This window comes from Epinephelus lanceolatus, chromosome 8 (assembly GCF_041903045.1).
Source record: "Epinephelus lanceolatus isolate andai-2023 chromosome 8, ASM4190304v1, whole genome shotgun sequence".
Taxonomy (NCBI): Eukaryota; Metazoa; Chordata; class Actinopteri; order Perciformes; family Serranidae; genus Epinephelus; species Epinephelus lanceolatus.
The window spans coordinates 46688491-46703193 of record NC_135741.1 but is presented as its reverse complement, the minus strand read 5'-3'; the positions used below and the strand labels follow the sequence as shown (position 1 = coordinate 46703193).

General features: G+C 43.5%; 1 protein-coding gene across 7 annotated transcripts in view; it reads right to left on the bottom strand.

Moving 5' to 3' along the window:
* Positions 1-14703, bottom strand: part of vps13d (vacuolar protein sorting 13 homolog D) — a 268286-nt gene that overhangs the window by 148717 nt on the left and 104866 nt on the right. For all 7 annotated transcript variants that reach the window (XM_033628067.2, XM_078170383.1, XM_078170380.1 and 4 more), the window contains 5 exons: positions 10661-10791; positions 10444-10576; positions 8057-10321; positions 7802-7953; positions 3058-4110 (listed from right to left, as the gene is read on the bottom strand). In XM_033628067.2, the coding sequence (XP_033483958.1) occupies positions 3058-4110; positions 7802-7953; positions 8057-10321; positions 10444-10576; positions 10661-10791 (3734 nt within the window). The remainder of the gene's footprint in view (positions 1-3057; positions 4111-7801; positions 7954-8056; positions 10322-10443; positions 10577-10660; positions 10792-14703) is intronic.

Below are 14703 nucleotides of genomic sequence, written 5' to 3'. Positions count from 1 at the left end.
TTCAGATGATAAGTTCAATAAATTTATCGCAGCTAAAATTGATGATTTTATCGCTATAAATCAAAATGCTGTGGGAATCATTAAAAGCATGCCTACAAGGACAAATCATCTCCTACTCTGCCCATGTGAACAAGTCCCGTAAAGCCAAATTGCAAGAACTCAGTATTAATATCACTAAATTGGACCAACGACTCGCTACTTGCCCCTCTTCCCAGTTTACTTAAATGTGTTGATTTACAGACTGTATTTGATCTCATCACCACTAGTGATGCAGAGTGACTGCTTTTACGATCATGCTCCACATATTATGAACATGGTGATAAGGCAAGCCGGCTCCTGGCTCATCAACTACGTCACCACGTAGCCTCACGTATGATTGAGCACATTGCATAGGGATCCCACCACCATTAATTCTGTTTTTCACTCATTCTATTCGTCTTTATATAAGTCTGAATCTCCACTTGACACCACTGAAATGAAATTGTTCCTAGAAAGCCTCAATTTCCCTGTGATAAACTCAGATGATGCTAAAGAACTTGACTGACCATTAACAGTAGAAGAAATCATTCTTGCCATGAGAAACATGCAAAATACAGTAATAAAGCTCCTGGCCCGGACGGATTTCCAGTTGAATTTTTTAAAAGATTTCAGGATAAACTGTCCCCATTACTGCATGCTGTATAAGGAATCGTTGCAACATGGCACTCTCCCTCCCACTTTAAGGCAAGCCTCCATAAGTCTCCTCTTAAAAAAAGCTAAGGGTCCAAATCTTACAGACCTCTCTCCTTAATAAATGTAGATGCTAAGATCCTTGCTAAAGCTTTGGCATATCGCCTGGAAAATATTGTACCAACTATTGTTTCACATGAGCAAACTGGATTTGTTAAGGGGCGGCAGCTATTCTTTAATGTCCATACTAATATTATCTACTCTAAAACTACCACAACAACACCTGAAGTAGTGATCTCGTTCAACGCTGAAAAAGGGTTCGACAGGGTTGAATGGGACTACTTATTTATTGTGCTAAGGAAATTTGGGCTGGGAAATGTATTCATTTCGTGGCTACGTCTCCTTTATACATCTCCTCAAGCTAGTATCTCCACCAATGGCATCCAATCCAGTTTTTTCACTCTAACCCGTGGCACCAGACAGGGGTGTCCCCTATCTCCCTGATTGTTCGCACTAGCTATAGAGCCCTTGTCAATCTTTCTGAGGTCCTCATCCATTTTTACTGGGATTTCACGATTGGGCACAGAATTTAAGTTATCACTTTATGCTGATGATTTATTGTTGTATGTCTCAGATCCTGTTCTTTCCATACCAACAATTTTATCTGCTTTTCAGAGATTTGGATCATTCTCAGGCTATAAAGTGAATATCTCTAAAAGTGAATGCTATCCTATCAATGCTTCAGCATCACAGCTCACACAGTCTGATATACCTTTTAAATTGAGCCTGTCCGGCTTTAAGTATCTAGGGATCAATGTAACCAGAACGTTAAACTCTCTTTTTTCGGCTAATTTCTCGCCTTTAACGTCTAAAATTAAATCTGACCTCCAAACATGGGGAAGTTTACCTAGTTTTACGCTATACCCAAATTCTTATTTTTGTTCCATTGTCTCCCACCTTTACTGCCAAAGCATTTTTTTTAAACAATTGATCAAACTATTTCTGACTTCTTATGGTGCGGAAAGGCACCCAGGATCCGCACACTTAAGAGATGTAAATTCAACGGTGCTTTGTCACTTCCAAATTTCCAACTGTATTATTGGGCAGCACATATCCACAAAATTTTGTTTTGGTTCAAATCAATGGATTCGCCATGGTGTCACTTAGAGGTGCAGTCATGTTTCATCCTCTCTAACTGCTTTACTTACCTCTTCTTTTCCATCCAACCTCTCTGGCTTTACAAATAACGAAGTGGTTAGTTCCACACTTAAAATTTGGTATCAATTTAGGAGGCACTTCAAATTTAAGTCAGCATCTACTTTAGCTCCTTTACTGAGGAATCATTTGTTTCGACCTGCGCTTACAGATTCAACGTTTTTTGCATGGCATAATAATGGCCTGATATGTTTTAATGACTTTAACAAGGATGGTATTTTTCGCAGCTTTATGGATCTCTCAGGAGAACTTCATCTCCCTCCCTCTCATCCTTTTTTGATACTTTCAAATTAGACGCTGTGCTAAAGCTTTGTTTCCAGTTTTTCCCTCCTCACCACCGAGCCTACAGTGGGAGGAGCTTCTTAGCCACGACCTTCTTCAAAAGTCACTCATCTTTAAAGTTCATAATGAAATTCTGTCTTTTGATTCCTCACCAGTTACTAAAGTCAAGGCTGCTTGGGAACGAGAACTGGGTCTGAACTTGGAGGAAGACTGGTGGGACACTGCTCTTGAAAAAATTTACACAAGCTTAACCTGTGCCCGTCTCACACTTATACAGTTTAAAGTTCTGTTTAGAGTCCATTTTTCCAAAGCTCAACTGTCACAAATCTATCCCAGTGTCACCAACAATTGCGACAAATGTCATGCTTCATCCTGCAGTTTAACCCATATGTTTTATTCTTTTTATTTTATTTCATACTGAGTAGCTTAAACACTTACTCACTTATTCAATTATTACACACTAGTATCCTTAGTTATTTATTTATTTATTATTCTTTCTCGAATTGTGTATTGTTTCTTGTTTTGCCCGATTACGTTCTCGTGGGCCACAAAAGTGAGAAAACATCCTAGGAGGAAGACTGTATGCCTTGCTCTTCATTCATCGAGATGCACAGTATTTCTATTGTATCAATATGTTTATATTTTTAATTGTGATATGGATGTGACGTGATGCTCAATGTAAATATGACATTGGTTCCTGTTCTAATGTGCCTTAACTCCTAATAAAAATATTAACAAAAAAAGAAAAGAAATAACAGTACTTTTTCTCATATAGTGTCTAAAGCATTTGCTCCTACTGTACATGAATATGTAAGTAAGCCTTCTAACTTGAGTGATATCAGTTGGACAGCTCAGACATTTCAACAAGATGCAACAGGTCCAATGACCCACCTTCAGGTCCACTTTAGTGTTGACAGCCTCTGTTGTGTCCTCCTCACTGATGTCTGGCTCATAGAGAGGATGTCCTGGCTCAGGCTGAGGTGACAGAGCCGCCACCTTGACTGCATGATTATTGGCTGTGGAGCCAATACCAAAGAAGTCCAGGATAACCACCCATGTCTGTAGTGTGATCAAAACATCCAGGCAGTTAAAGTCAACATCCACGCTTCGTCCCACTCTGCCATAGCGTGTTTTGAACTCTGGGTGGTTCTGGTCCACCAGCAGCACATTGATATGAACTAAGGAGTCATCAAAGTCTGGGGGCAGCTGAGGGGACTGTGTATTGTGGGTAGGAGAGGGAGGTGGAGTGCTAGGACAGGCCGGGTCCCTCTTTGATTTGCGACTGCTAGCTGATGGCGTGCTGGGATGCCTCTGGTAGAGCTGGAAGACATTCTGGGCCTCCTCCATGTGTGCAGGCAGTGAGCGGGGCATATCTGGGTACAGGGCATTGGATGGTGACGGACAGCTCTGGGAAAGGTACTCCTTCGGGCTGAAGATGGAGGGCTTAGGAGCTCCGCGAGACACCATCAAATGTTTGTACTTAGATTCAGGGTTCTGCTCCAGGAGGTCCTCCATTAGCAGTGAGCGCAGAGCCAGCTGAACTGCCAGTAGATGAGGGTGGTCTTTAGTGAAGTCTCCCTCCAGATCTTGGAAGCGCAGACTGACCAAGCCCTGAGAGCCCTGGGTCAGGTCAGCACTGAGCTGGACCTGCAATTCTGCCACGTGTAGGGTGACTTTTAGCTGAGTGAATGAGGTGTGAAGAGCAGGTTTGTGAGACTGTAGAGGCAATTGAGAGGAAAGAGACGAGTGGGAAAAGCTGATATGGGAAGGGTCCCTTGCAAAAAGCCCTCCCTGGGGGTCAGGAAAACGGTGAGGTCTGGTGGAGGAAGGAGTTGGTGGAGGTGGTGTGGGCAGTTGGCTGGGTGTGACACATTGCTCCTCAATCAGGGACAAACTGTCCAGTGTCTGGAGGACTTGCTCATACACAGGCTTGCACAGGAACACCTAAAATCAGAGTACCAAATATTGAAACAATTGATAATCAGTCAGTAACCCCTCATCCAAAATGTTGTTCTGGTTCTGCACACCCACTTTGACCATGCTTACATAAGGGTATATGCAGGAATCCTGAGGTTAATTTCAATACCTTTTTAAGACTTTTTTAAGACCTTCCAAAAAAAACCTTAAGTCCTCATCGCCACTTCAAGCTGTCGTTAGCAGCAACGCATATTTAACTTACTAACAAGTTGTAGTTTGAAATTAAATCTATGGAGCACAAACATACAACAGAACTCAGATAAGATGAAATGGATTTTTTATTGTCTTTTGCTCCTCTGTTTGTCGCCTGGACGTGCGCTGTCGCGTGATGTCGCACAGGTACGCGCACGGCCCCGAGTGGCAGTCTGAGTGTGCCTACCTACACATTGTTGTTTGTAATAGTCGCAAGGAGGAAAATAAATTATACATTCATGGATACTTTATGTCAAAGCTTGAATGCCAAGAAAATTTAATATTTCATAAAATCGCGATTAAGACTTTTTAATACTTTTTAAGGGCCTTAATTTTCCGACGTTTGATTTATTAACCTTTATTACTTTTTAAACCCCCGCAAACACCCTGTTACATGCACACTAATACTGCACAGTTATTCTGAATATAAATAATATGACAATATTTTGAACTTAAAACACATCACCTAAACAGCATATTCTGTTTGGATAGGCCTTTGTCTGAAGGTGCTATTTTCTGATTAAGATGTGTGATATGATGGTGATACTCAGGTTTAAGGAACATTCTTTGGGCATGTATACAGCACATTCATAATAAGGGTGGCTCTTCCCACTCTTTCCCCACGTCTAGCATTTAGCACCATGGCTGAAGGGTCTGAGCTGTCCTCTAGGGTGGGCAATATGGCCCGAAAATAATATCATGATATTTCATAATAGTCTTGTCGTTATGAAAAATCAGTTAAAAACAGGTGGCTGTATCAATATGGGTTATCTTGTCAAATGAGTTGTTACGTATTAGCATTTAGGATATTGGCAAAAAATCTAATATTGTGCATTAAACAGATATTTTATGGAGCTTTTTTCCTGTCTTTATTCAAGAGAGTGGTTTATCAGTTTGAGAGCATTATTTATTGATTTCACGTTCAGATTTTGGAATATTGTCCCTCAAAACCCCTTCGCACCCAAATAAAGAATGGGCACAGTGACGTCACCATGGACGTCGCCGCCATGTTGATGGCTACGGGCAGCAGTAAACAAACGCGGTAGTTGAGTCGCATCGAGTGGAGAAAGCGAGGGAAAAGATGTTAAGATGCCAGAAAGGAAAGGGAATTTACCGGGATACTTTGAACCACGAAGCCAGGGACCAGTATACGGAGAAAATGAACGCTATAAATGGTTTGGACCTAGCCTTGGACCAAAACGTCTTGAAAACAAACCCCGTTTTTCGTTTGGGGGTTCCCGGTCTAGACCGATTCACGTCTCCATAAACGTTTAAATCAAACATGTAATGTACTCACCTCATAGGCACAGATGTTAGGAATGTGTATGGGGAGTTGTCGTGTGTTTGTATATTCGTTATCGTTCAATAAACATGCATTTTTATCTTGGATGTCTGAAATTTTCTTCACCCCTTCTTCGTCCGGCAACCCCCGTGGTTCAATGTATCCCGGTAAATTCCCTTTCCTTTCTGGCATCTTAACATCTTTTCCCTCGCTTTCTCCACTTGATGCGACTCAACTACGGCGACATCCATGGTGACGTCACTGTGCCCATTCCCTATAGCCTATTCCCTATAGCCTCTGCTTGCACTTAGATCTACTCTGTTTCTGCTCAGAAACTTCTGTGCACTCGTGGAATTTCTGCTCTCAGATTTCTGCCTTGTGCTTGGATTTTTCTGTGTAACAACCCTTTCAAAATCCCCCAACCAATAGAATGCCAGGTTTATTGTTGACCATAGAAATAATCCCTGCCTCCCTGCAGGCGCGCTCGCTTTAGTTTTAGAGCGTCCCATCAGGGCAGGTAGTCTTTAACTAGGTTCATCCACTCCGGCCCTCCAGGGCTTTATTGTTTTTTGTTCTTCCCTTGCTTTCTTTACAACTTTTGAAATGACGCTGATTGTCGCGAATTTGCATCATACTGCTTCCATTCAGACTGCAGCCGAGATAGCGTATGTATTGCCCCAATGCTAGTTTGTGCATATTCAATATGTACCTAGTAACCTTTTGCAAGCACTGGTTTCTTGTAAGACCGGTCGGAGGGAGAACTACATCCGGTTCATGGAAGCTAACGCTTTGGCTAACAACCACTGCGCGTGGAGGCTGCAAATTTGGAGAAATTGTCCAATATGAGGTAAGTTGTGCTAAGATAAAAATACGTACCAGCTTATTGTTTGCTTCTACAGCTGACATATTGGAATAGACTTCATGTGACGAAAATGTTTTTTACACTAGATTCATCCATAACGGCTACATTTGGCCATGATGGCAGCATATAATTAATGCTGTATTAAGATGGATTTCAGCACTCACGTGCATTTTCTTTGGGAAATGCCACTCTAGAAAATTTCTATAATCATTATAAAAATAGCATGCTGGGATATAAATGCAAGTTCTGTGCTTTTTCGTAAAACACAACAAAATGAATGCATCAGTGTTCTATAGGAAGCAACCAGGTGGACTTCAAACAAGGGTTCCACCAGTCGAAAGAGACGACAGCTGTCTTAGTGACAGTGGGGATAGTAATGAAGACTACACTCCTACACCAGTTGAAGAAAACAGCAGTAATAAGGGCATCAGCACTATCCACTAAGCTACTGACGTCCCTATTACTGCCATTTTAATCACCTGGTGTAGGAGTGTAGTCTGTATGTAGCATGCATAGGCCCCATGCACAGAGGCGCCACCTTGCTGCAGTGGTAGAGGGCTCAAGCCCTGCCTGCGGCCCGTGTCATTCCCCCATTCTCTTTTCCCCCACTTCATGCTGTCCTTAAGCAAAAGGCCAAATAAATAATCTTTTGTTGTTTATATATATATATATATATATATATATATACACATACATACATACATATATGCACATACATACATACATATATATATATATACACACACACACACACACACACACACATATATATGTGTATATATACACAAAAAAATCCTAGAGCAGGGCAGAAATCTGAAAGCAGAAATTCCACGAGCGCACAAAAGCAACTTGAGCGCGAGGAGAAGAGCTGAAGCTGAAGCAGGAAATCTGTGAAAGCAACATTGTATCTGACTGCGAGCACACAGTCTGAGCAGAAACAGAGTAGATCTAAGCGCAAGCAGAGGCTATTTGAGTTCAAGGGCAGGGTTTTGAGGGACAATATTCCAAAATCTGAACCTGAAATCAATAAATAATGCTCTCAAACTGATATACCACTCTCTTGAATAAAGATAGGAAAAAAGCTCCATAATATTTAGAATGGTTAAGTAGAGGAGGTTCGAATTGAATGGATGTGAATGACAACACTATTTGTGTTATAAAGAGTAACGGAGCAGTTGAGTGAGAGTATGACCCGATTCTGATGTACTGATGGAATTGTTGTTCAAGTTTGCCACAGTATAAATACTGCTGGTATGTGAGTCATGGACATTACTTAAATACCATTTTACATTTAAGAATTTACAGTATAATGTGATGTATACCTGAACGGGGTTGACAAATTTGCCCTTGATTCTCAGTAACCCTGTGCTCCTGCAGGGCTCCTCTACGGTGAGGAAGGTAAACTGGATGTCTTCACCGATAGGAACTTTCTCCAGGGTGAACAGTATTGTAGTGTCTTTGAGTATATGGAAAGCTGAGAAAAAAAAATAGTTATGGAAGTTTGTGCCACAAGCTGCATATAAAACGTAAACTTGCATGATCTGCATTACTGATCACTAAATTTGTAACATCCTCACCTTTTCCTCGGCTAAGGGACTCAAAGAAGTCATGACGCGTGAACTGTGGTTCGTCCTGGTTGATGCTCCCATTGCGAGATGGTGACATGCTGCCAGCCTTATCTCCTCTGGATGCCCTCTTCAAAACCAAATGACCCATGTTGACTGAATAGAGTCGAATATCCTTCACCAACACCTGCAACCTCTCTCCTTCAGAGTCTTGCCCAGTTACAAAATTCTGGATGATTATGCTTCCCAGGTGACCTACTAATAGCTCAGGGTGTCCAGGTTTACGGGGAATAGACACAACTGGTGATTCAATGCTGATATTAAGAGTCAGCTTCACCAAGAATGTGTCCAAGGTGGATTCAGGTTCCTCCATTGGAAGATCTTCCTCATCCTCAAATGGATAAGCCCAGCTCTGACTCTGAGTTCGAGTTCTCCGTGAGGGAGTCTCAAAGAGCGAAACCATACCGCTGTACTCTGCGGTCTTGGTGGCTAGAACGGTTGACACTTTGGTGGCAGCACTTTTCAGCATAGAGCGGAAATTGTCCTCTACCTCATTGGCAGATAGACCCAGCTCCTTCAGGAACTTGGCTGAGTGGTTGTAGTGCAAGGATGCCATGTGAAGTTGCAAGGAACACTCCCCTTGGGATTCCTCTGTGAGGCAAAAATTCAAAGCCTCTGAGGGAGAATCTCCTGTGTCAGCAAGGAATGTTAATCCACCAAGAGTTGAGGAACTCTCCTCAACACAACCAATGCTGACCACAAATTGGCTTCGACCTCCTTCCTGGGTCAGGTCCACCAACTGCATGGACCCAAGTGAACCATTGATGTCCAACCGGCTGCCCATTGACACATTGACCTTTGTGCCAGTTATGCTGGCTGTGGCAATCTTCAACCCTTTCTTCTCAGTACCCAGGACAGTGCCCGTGGACACGGTCCGAAGGAGAAGCAGGTTAAGACGGTGGATCTCCACAGTCAGTTCTTTGCTCTGGTCATAGGTGGCCTGATATGTCCCCTCCTCTTCCTCGCTGCAAGGCTGTGTTGGATGTTGCTGCACTGATGAGGTGCTTTCTTCTTTGGGGAAAGACTTTTGGAGGAACTTTAGTAGCTCCACCATGGTCTCAGGGTTGAGAATTATGTCCAAGTTATTGACCTGCATGCTTGTCACCTGAAGAGAGCTGTCCAGGTTCATGGAGGGGCAGTCCGAGCTCACAAACTGGTACTCAAGCTTAATTAGGGCCTCCTGGTCTTTGAAAAAGGAACTGAAGGGTGAGAGTCTATCCATGGGCATGACAGAGGATGTCTCACTAAGACCTTGATGCTCAGGAGACCTACCATCAGACGACACAGGGGATGAAGCCTGGCTCTCTCGGAGGCTACCTGTGGGTATGTCAAAACTGAGATTCTTATGAGAAGCCACAAGGAGGTCGAAGTCTGAGCCATAGGTCTGTAAGGTGTCCACCAGCAGAAGACCATGGACAGTCAGAGACACTTCAGCATCATACGGTCGCTTGACAAAATGAGCATTTGTGCCAAATACCTTGAGAACAGATATATAGCGGCCATCACTTTCTACACCAAGCTGCATGTAGTTGATGTTGAATTCAGCTAATAGCAGACGGGATTCCACCAGGACTTCACGTGTGTGCTGCTCTAAAGTCATCACACTCTGGGTCAGGTTCTTAGCTGAACCTTGCAGCTTCCAGGAGCTATCCTCCCTCTGAAAGATCTTGTCATGGCGAAGGGTAAGGGGGTCAGGGGACCTTATACCTGGGCCTCTCTCTTGGCTTTTGTCCCCTTCACTCACAGATGGACTGCTTAGCCTAGCCAGACAACTCCTCAGGGCGGTCATCTTCTCAAGGTTGATATGTACCTTGAGGTCTGGTAGAGTTCCTGACAGCACAGCCCCGGGGAGCTGGGGGTCTGATGTGTAGCGCAGTCTCTGCTCAAGCTGCAGCAGCACATTAAACTTCTCCACCACATGAGTAGGTCCTACCTCACTCTCTTGAAGGTGTTTCCAGTTGTCCTTATAGCGACCAACCATTATCTGCAGGTCCTTAAAGGACAAGGAGTATTTTTCATAAAGCTTTCGGCTGTAGGCCTGTGTATTTTCAGGGGATCTGAGGCTGGCAAGTTCAGGGCCTTTGAGCTGTTCTTTTAAAGGCACGTCCACTTCAGGTGGTGGAGACTCTGGTGGGGTGGCAAGTGGTGTCTGGTACTCATCATCACTCATGTCTTCCCTTTCAGGTTGAGTAGCTTTTGAGCTGGCCTTAGTCTCATCTTCAAAGAAAATGAACGACAACAGGTTTGAGCTGAGTTAGAAACCTCATTCGGCAAAACAGTAAAGATATTTGGGAATAATGTCCTTTTTATCTATTTGGTAAAATGGATGCCTGTTTTACCTTGAGAGTTTGTAAGGAGAATCCTTCCTAAATCAACAACAACTAGCATTGGGTCCTCCGACTGGAAGTCATCAGGGAAAATAACCTGGGGTGCACAGATGTCCAATTTCATGGTCCAACGCTTACTGTTTTCCTACAAAGCAAAAACATCAGTAGTTTTTAGATACGATTCAACTGTCAGTCATCAGCATGTCACTATCCAATGAATCTCTCTTACAATAAACTCTCCCACGAGTAGCTGATCAATGGTTTGTCTGATCTCTGCCTTGGTCTGCATCTTCAGCTTGTTGTACTGCCTCCTAGCAGCCTCTGCCACCCTCAGCTCCAGCTCTGACTGATAGCCAAAACCTGTAGATAAGAGTTATGTTTCAAATACAGGAATCTGCTGCTATTCAAAAAAGTATCAGGAGAAAATGAGAAAATCTATGAGTACTACATGGTTTGAAATAACCTAGAACGTTGTTTCTTTGAGTGGTGGTGACAGATTTTACAGACTTCTATAACTTAGGAGACTGATCACACAACTAAATGTATTTGTTGATAATAATAACTGTTAACAAATTTAGGGAGAAGGTTATTCTATGTTCTCTATTCTTTGTCACAATCCATAAGGGGACGTTAATCTGGGTCTGAGATATTCGCTAAAATGAGCTTGTTAGTATTGGACCATTTTCTGGTTGACCTATTACGTCCCAGACCAAACAATCGACAAGCAAGTTAGCTATGGTTACCTAGCGGCAAACTGGTACCATAGTGGACAACTTAACAGCTCTGTAGATTCTGACATTTTATTACCAGCTTCCTCTTCTATTATGCATTTGTTATGCATTGATGTGACCCGGATGTGAGAGGGCAATGGCATTGTTTGTTTGCTGCTTCTCCATCAGGATAAATCCTATTTTTTCTCAGTACTAAGAGCAACCTTTTGGCCGACTAGCCTGGTAAGCTCTATTTCTCTTTTGATTCTACAAACCACTACCTGGATCACCAATCGCTGTGTTTAGTTGCTGTGTTTACCTACCTGCTGACACACCTGAAATACAGGCTTTGTTTCGCTGATCCGCCAGCTCACCTCTGCTCTTTACTTTATCCTCCCGGTTTAATCTAACCAGCTCATCCACTGCTGCTTGCAACCCACTCCTGGACATCACCACCTGTCCAGCCATGGATAGCCTTTCTCTGGCATGGACTGCTCTCCGGTGGGTTAACACTGAAAGCTGGCGACATTGTTGTTAGCCGTGGCTAGCTCGCTAGCTAGCTCCCCGCTAGCCGTCGTCACAGTCATCCAGCAGCAGGAAAGTTTCCAACATACCATGCAAAGCAATATGAAGCTCATTCTGTTTAATACCTGGTCCCTCAATAACAAAAGCCACATCCTACATGAATTCATTCTGGATAATAAACTGGACTTTCTCTGTCTTACTGAAACCTGGCAACATCCACTGGATTATCTATCACTCACTGCACCCAATAGAAACTCATGCATTGACAAACCACGCACTGAGGGCTTACACAGACAGGGAATCAAAACCAGTCTAATCTCCATCTCATCTGCTCCTTCATTTGAACATCTGGTATTTAAACTCTCCAGCCACTCACAGTTGGTCATGACAGTTGTCTACCGCCCCCCAAATCTCACCCATCATTCCTCACCGACTTTTCTGACTTTCTGACCCAGCTCTGTTCTTTCTCCCCCACAATCCTCCTTCTTGATGATTACAATATCCACATTGACTCCACAAACTCCTCTGCAACCACAGACTCAACTGCTTTAATTTCATTCAACATGTCAATTTTCCCACCCATAACTGTTGTCACACTCTGGACCTTGTTTGCTCCACTCTACTCACCTTGCATCATCTTTCTGGTTCCCACCTCACCACGTCTGACCACTTAGCCATCACCATGTCAATTGACATTCCCACCCCACTGCCAAAGCAAAAACGCACAATCACCTTCCGTAAACTAAACTCCCTTCTTCCCACCTCCCTCTCATCCTCCCTCTCTGAAAAAAATATCCACTTCTCCCTTCATTGACCTTCAAAGCCCCTCAGACCTCACAGACTACTACAACCTCACTCTCTCCTCCAAAAATTAAGTAGTCGGTGCAGATACCAGTAAAATTACACGATTCTCAATACCGAAGTCGATACCACAGTAAAAAAAATAATAAAATCCTAAGATCCCATGTACTTAAACAAGAAATACTTTAAAATATCTGCATATAAAATAACATTATTAACAGATTGATATTACTTATATTTTTTCTTTTTCTCTTTTCCTCTTTACCTATTTTTTGTTGTAAAAAACACTGATCAACATCCGCAACAAACTCAATAAACTATTTAAATATTTACTATTTAAATCACGCTGACAGTGTTTGAGCCAACCACAAGAATGTGTGGAATTTTGTTGGTTTCATTAATTGTTTGTCCTTTCCCGGTGCAAATGGTGTTTTTTTTGACATCTGTGGTCCAGTTGTGGAAAAATCCAACATCCCAGTACAAAAAATCAAACGCACCCCAACTGCCATGTTTCGGAAGTAGACACACAAGCGCAGTCATGTACTGCTGAGAGTGAAATCCCTGATCGTTAGCTCACACAGCTTGTTCAAGCTGTTCTCTGTGTTGTCGAAATTAAACAAAATAACATGGAACATACCTGCTTATTATGCTACTGATTTTAATTGGGATATTTTTTGATGAACTGAATGACATTTAAGGGAGTGTTGTACGTCTCAAAGGCTTGGCTCATAGGAGACCACCAGACTCTCTCCCAGGGGAGGGGCTGGGGGAGAGAGGGAGATGTCCGGAGTCCGGACAAAGCTCTGCACGGATCACGGACAGTTCAGAAGCAATTCGGAATGAGTTAAAAGCAATTAATAAAGAAAGTGGTGTTTAAAACTGCATATATTGCTAGCAGATCTATTTTCTGGCCTGAAGTGTGGCCCGGTGGACTGGTTCTGAATGTGGGCTTTAGCAGGGAGCTGCTGCCATGTGTAGTTGCATGTAGGCATGGACTGTAACGCTATATGGCATATACTGCCCCCATCAGTTCCGGAAGAGTCATAGCACCAATTCTTACGCTGGTATCGGTTCTTCCGGTTTTTCAAAAAAATTAGTATGGCCAGGTTTTTTTCATCTTGGAATCGAAAGGTATCGCAAGTATCGGTTCTCATGGCATCATTACTGCCACCTGCACACTGGACCCCATCACCTCATGCTTTGTCAAGGTCTGCTTTCCAGCTCTTTCCCCACTAATCACCACAAAAATAACCTCCTCACTGTCTATTGGCATCGTCCCACCATCTCTCAAAATCGCTGCTGTCATCCCCATTCTAAAAAGACCTGGACTCAACCCTGACATCCCAAATAACTTCAGGCCAATCTCCAAACTACCCTTTCTGTCCAAACTACTGGAACGTGCTGTAGCCTCCCAACTGAATTAAAACCTCTTTGTCAATGACATGTACGAAACATTCCAATCTGGATTTCGATCAAACCATAGTACTGAAACTGCCCTCCTTAAAATCATAATGACCTCCTTCTCCCCTCTGATGCTGAAAACATCAATATCCTCATCCTCCTCAACCTCAGTTCCACCTTCAACACCAATCACTCCATCCTTCTCACCCGACTTGAAACCGTCTTTAACATCACTGGCACTGCTCTCAACTGGTTTAAATCATATCTCTCTGACAGACTTCAGTTCATTTCCATCAATAACTGCATATCCCCCACTGCTCTCCTCCCCCAAGGTGTCCCCCAAGGTTCAGTTCTCAGTCCCCTCCTCTTCATCCTGTACCTGTTCCCCCTTGGTCCATCAGACAAATGGCCGGGTCCCCGGCCTGGCACCCCCCCATCATCTGCACTTGGAGCGGATGGGGTCCAGCGACATGTGGGTCATCTAGCAGGCTCCATCGCACCACCGACACACCCCCAGGAGGTCAGGGGTCCGTGCCCAGGTACAGCGCCCTCCCTCTGTGTTGACTGTGGGGTCCTCCATGGTCAGACATGTGGCATACGTGACGGTCAGACCTTTTGCCACCCTGTTGCCACCATCAGGGATATTACATCTGCCGCCCTGCAGGCTACAGCCCAGCACACCTCTGCCTCCACAGTGGTTGTCGAAGCTGGCATAAATGACCTAAAACAAGAAAAGTTGGAGCTTCTAAAGAAAGACTTTGTCCACCTGATGGACTGCCTGCTGGACACTGGGAAGCAGGTAATTATTTCCGGCCCGCTTCCCCCACTTCGTTTC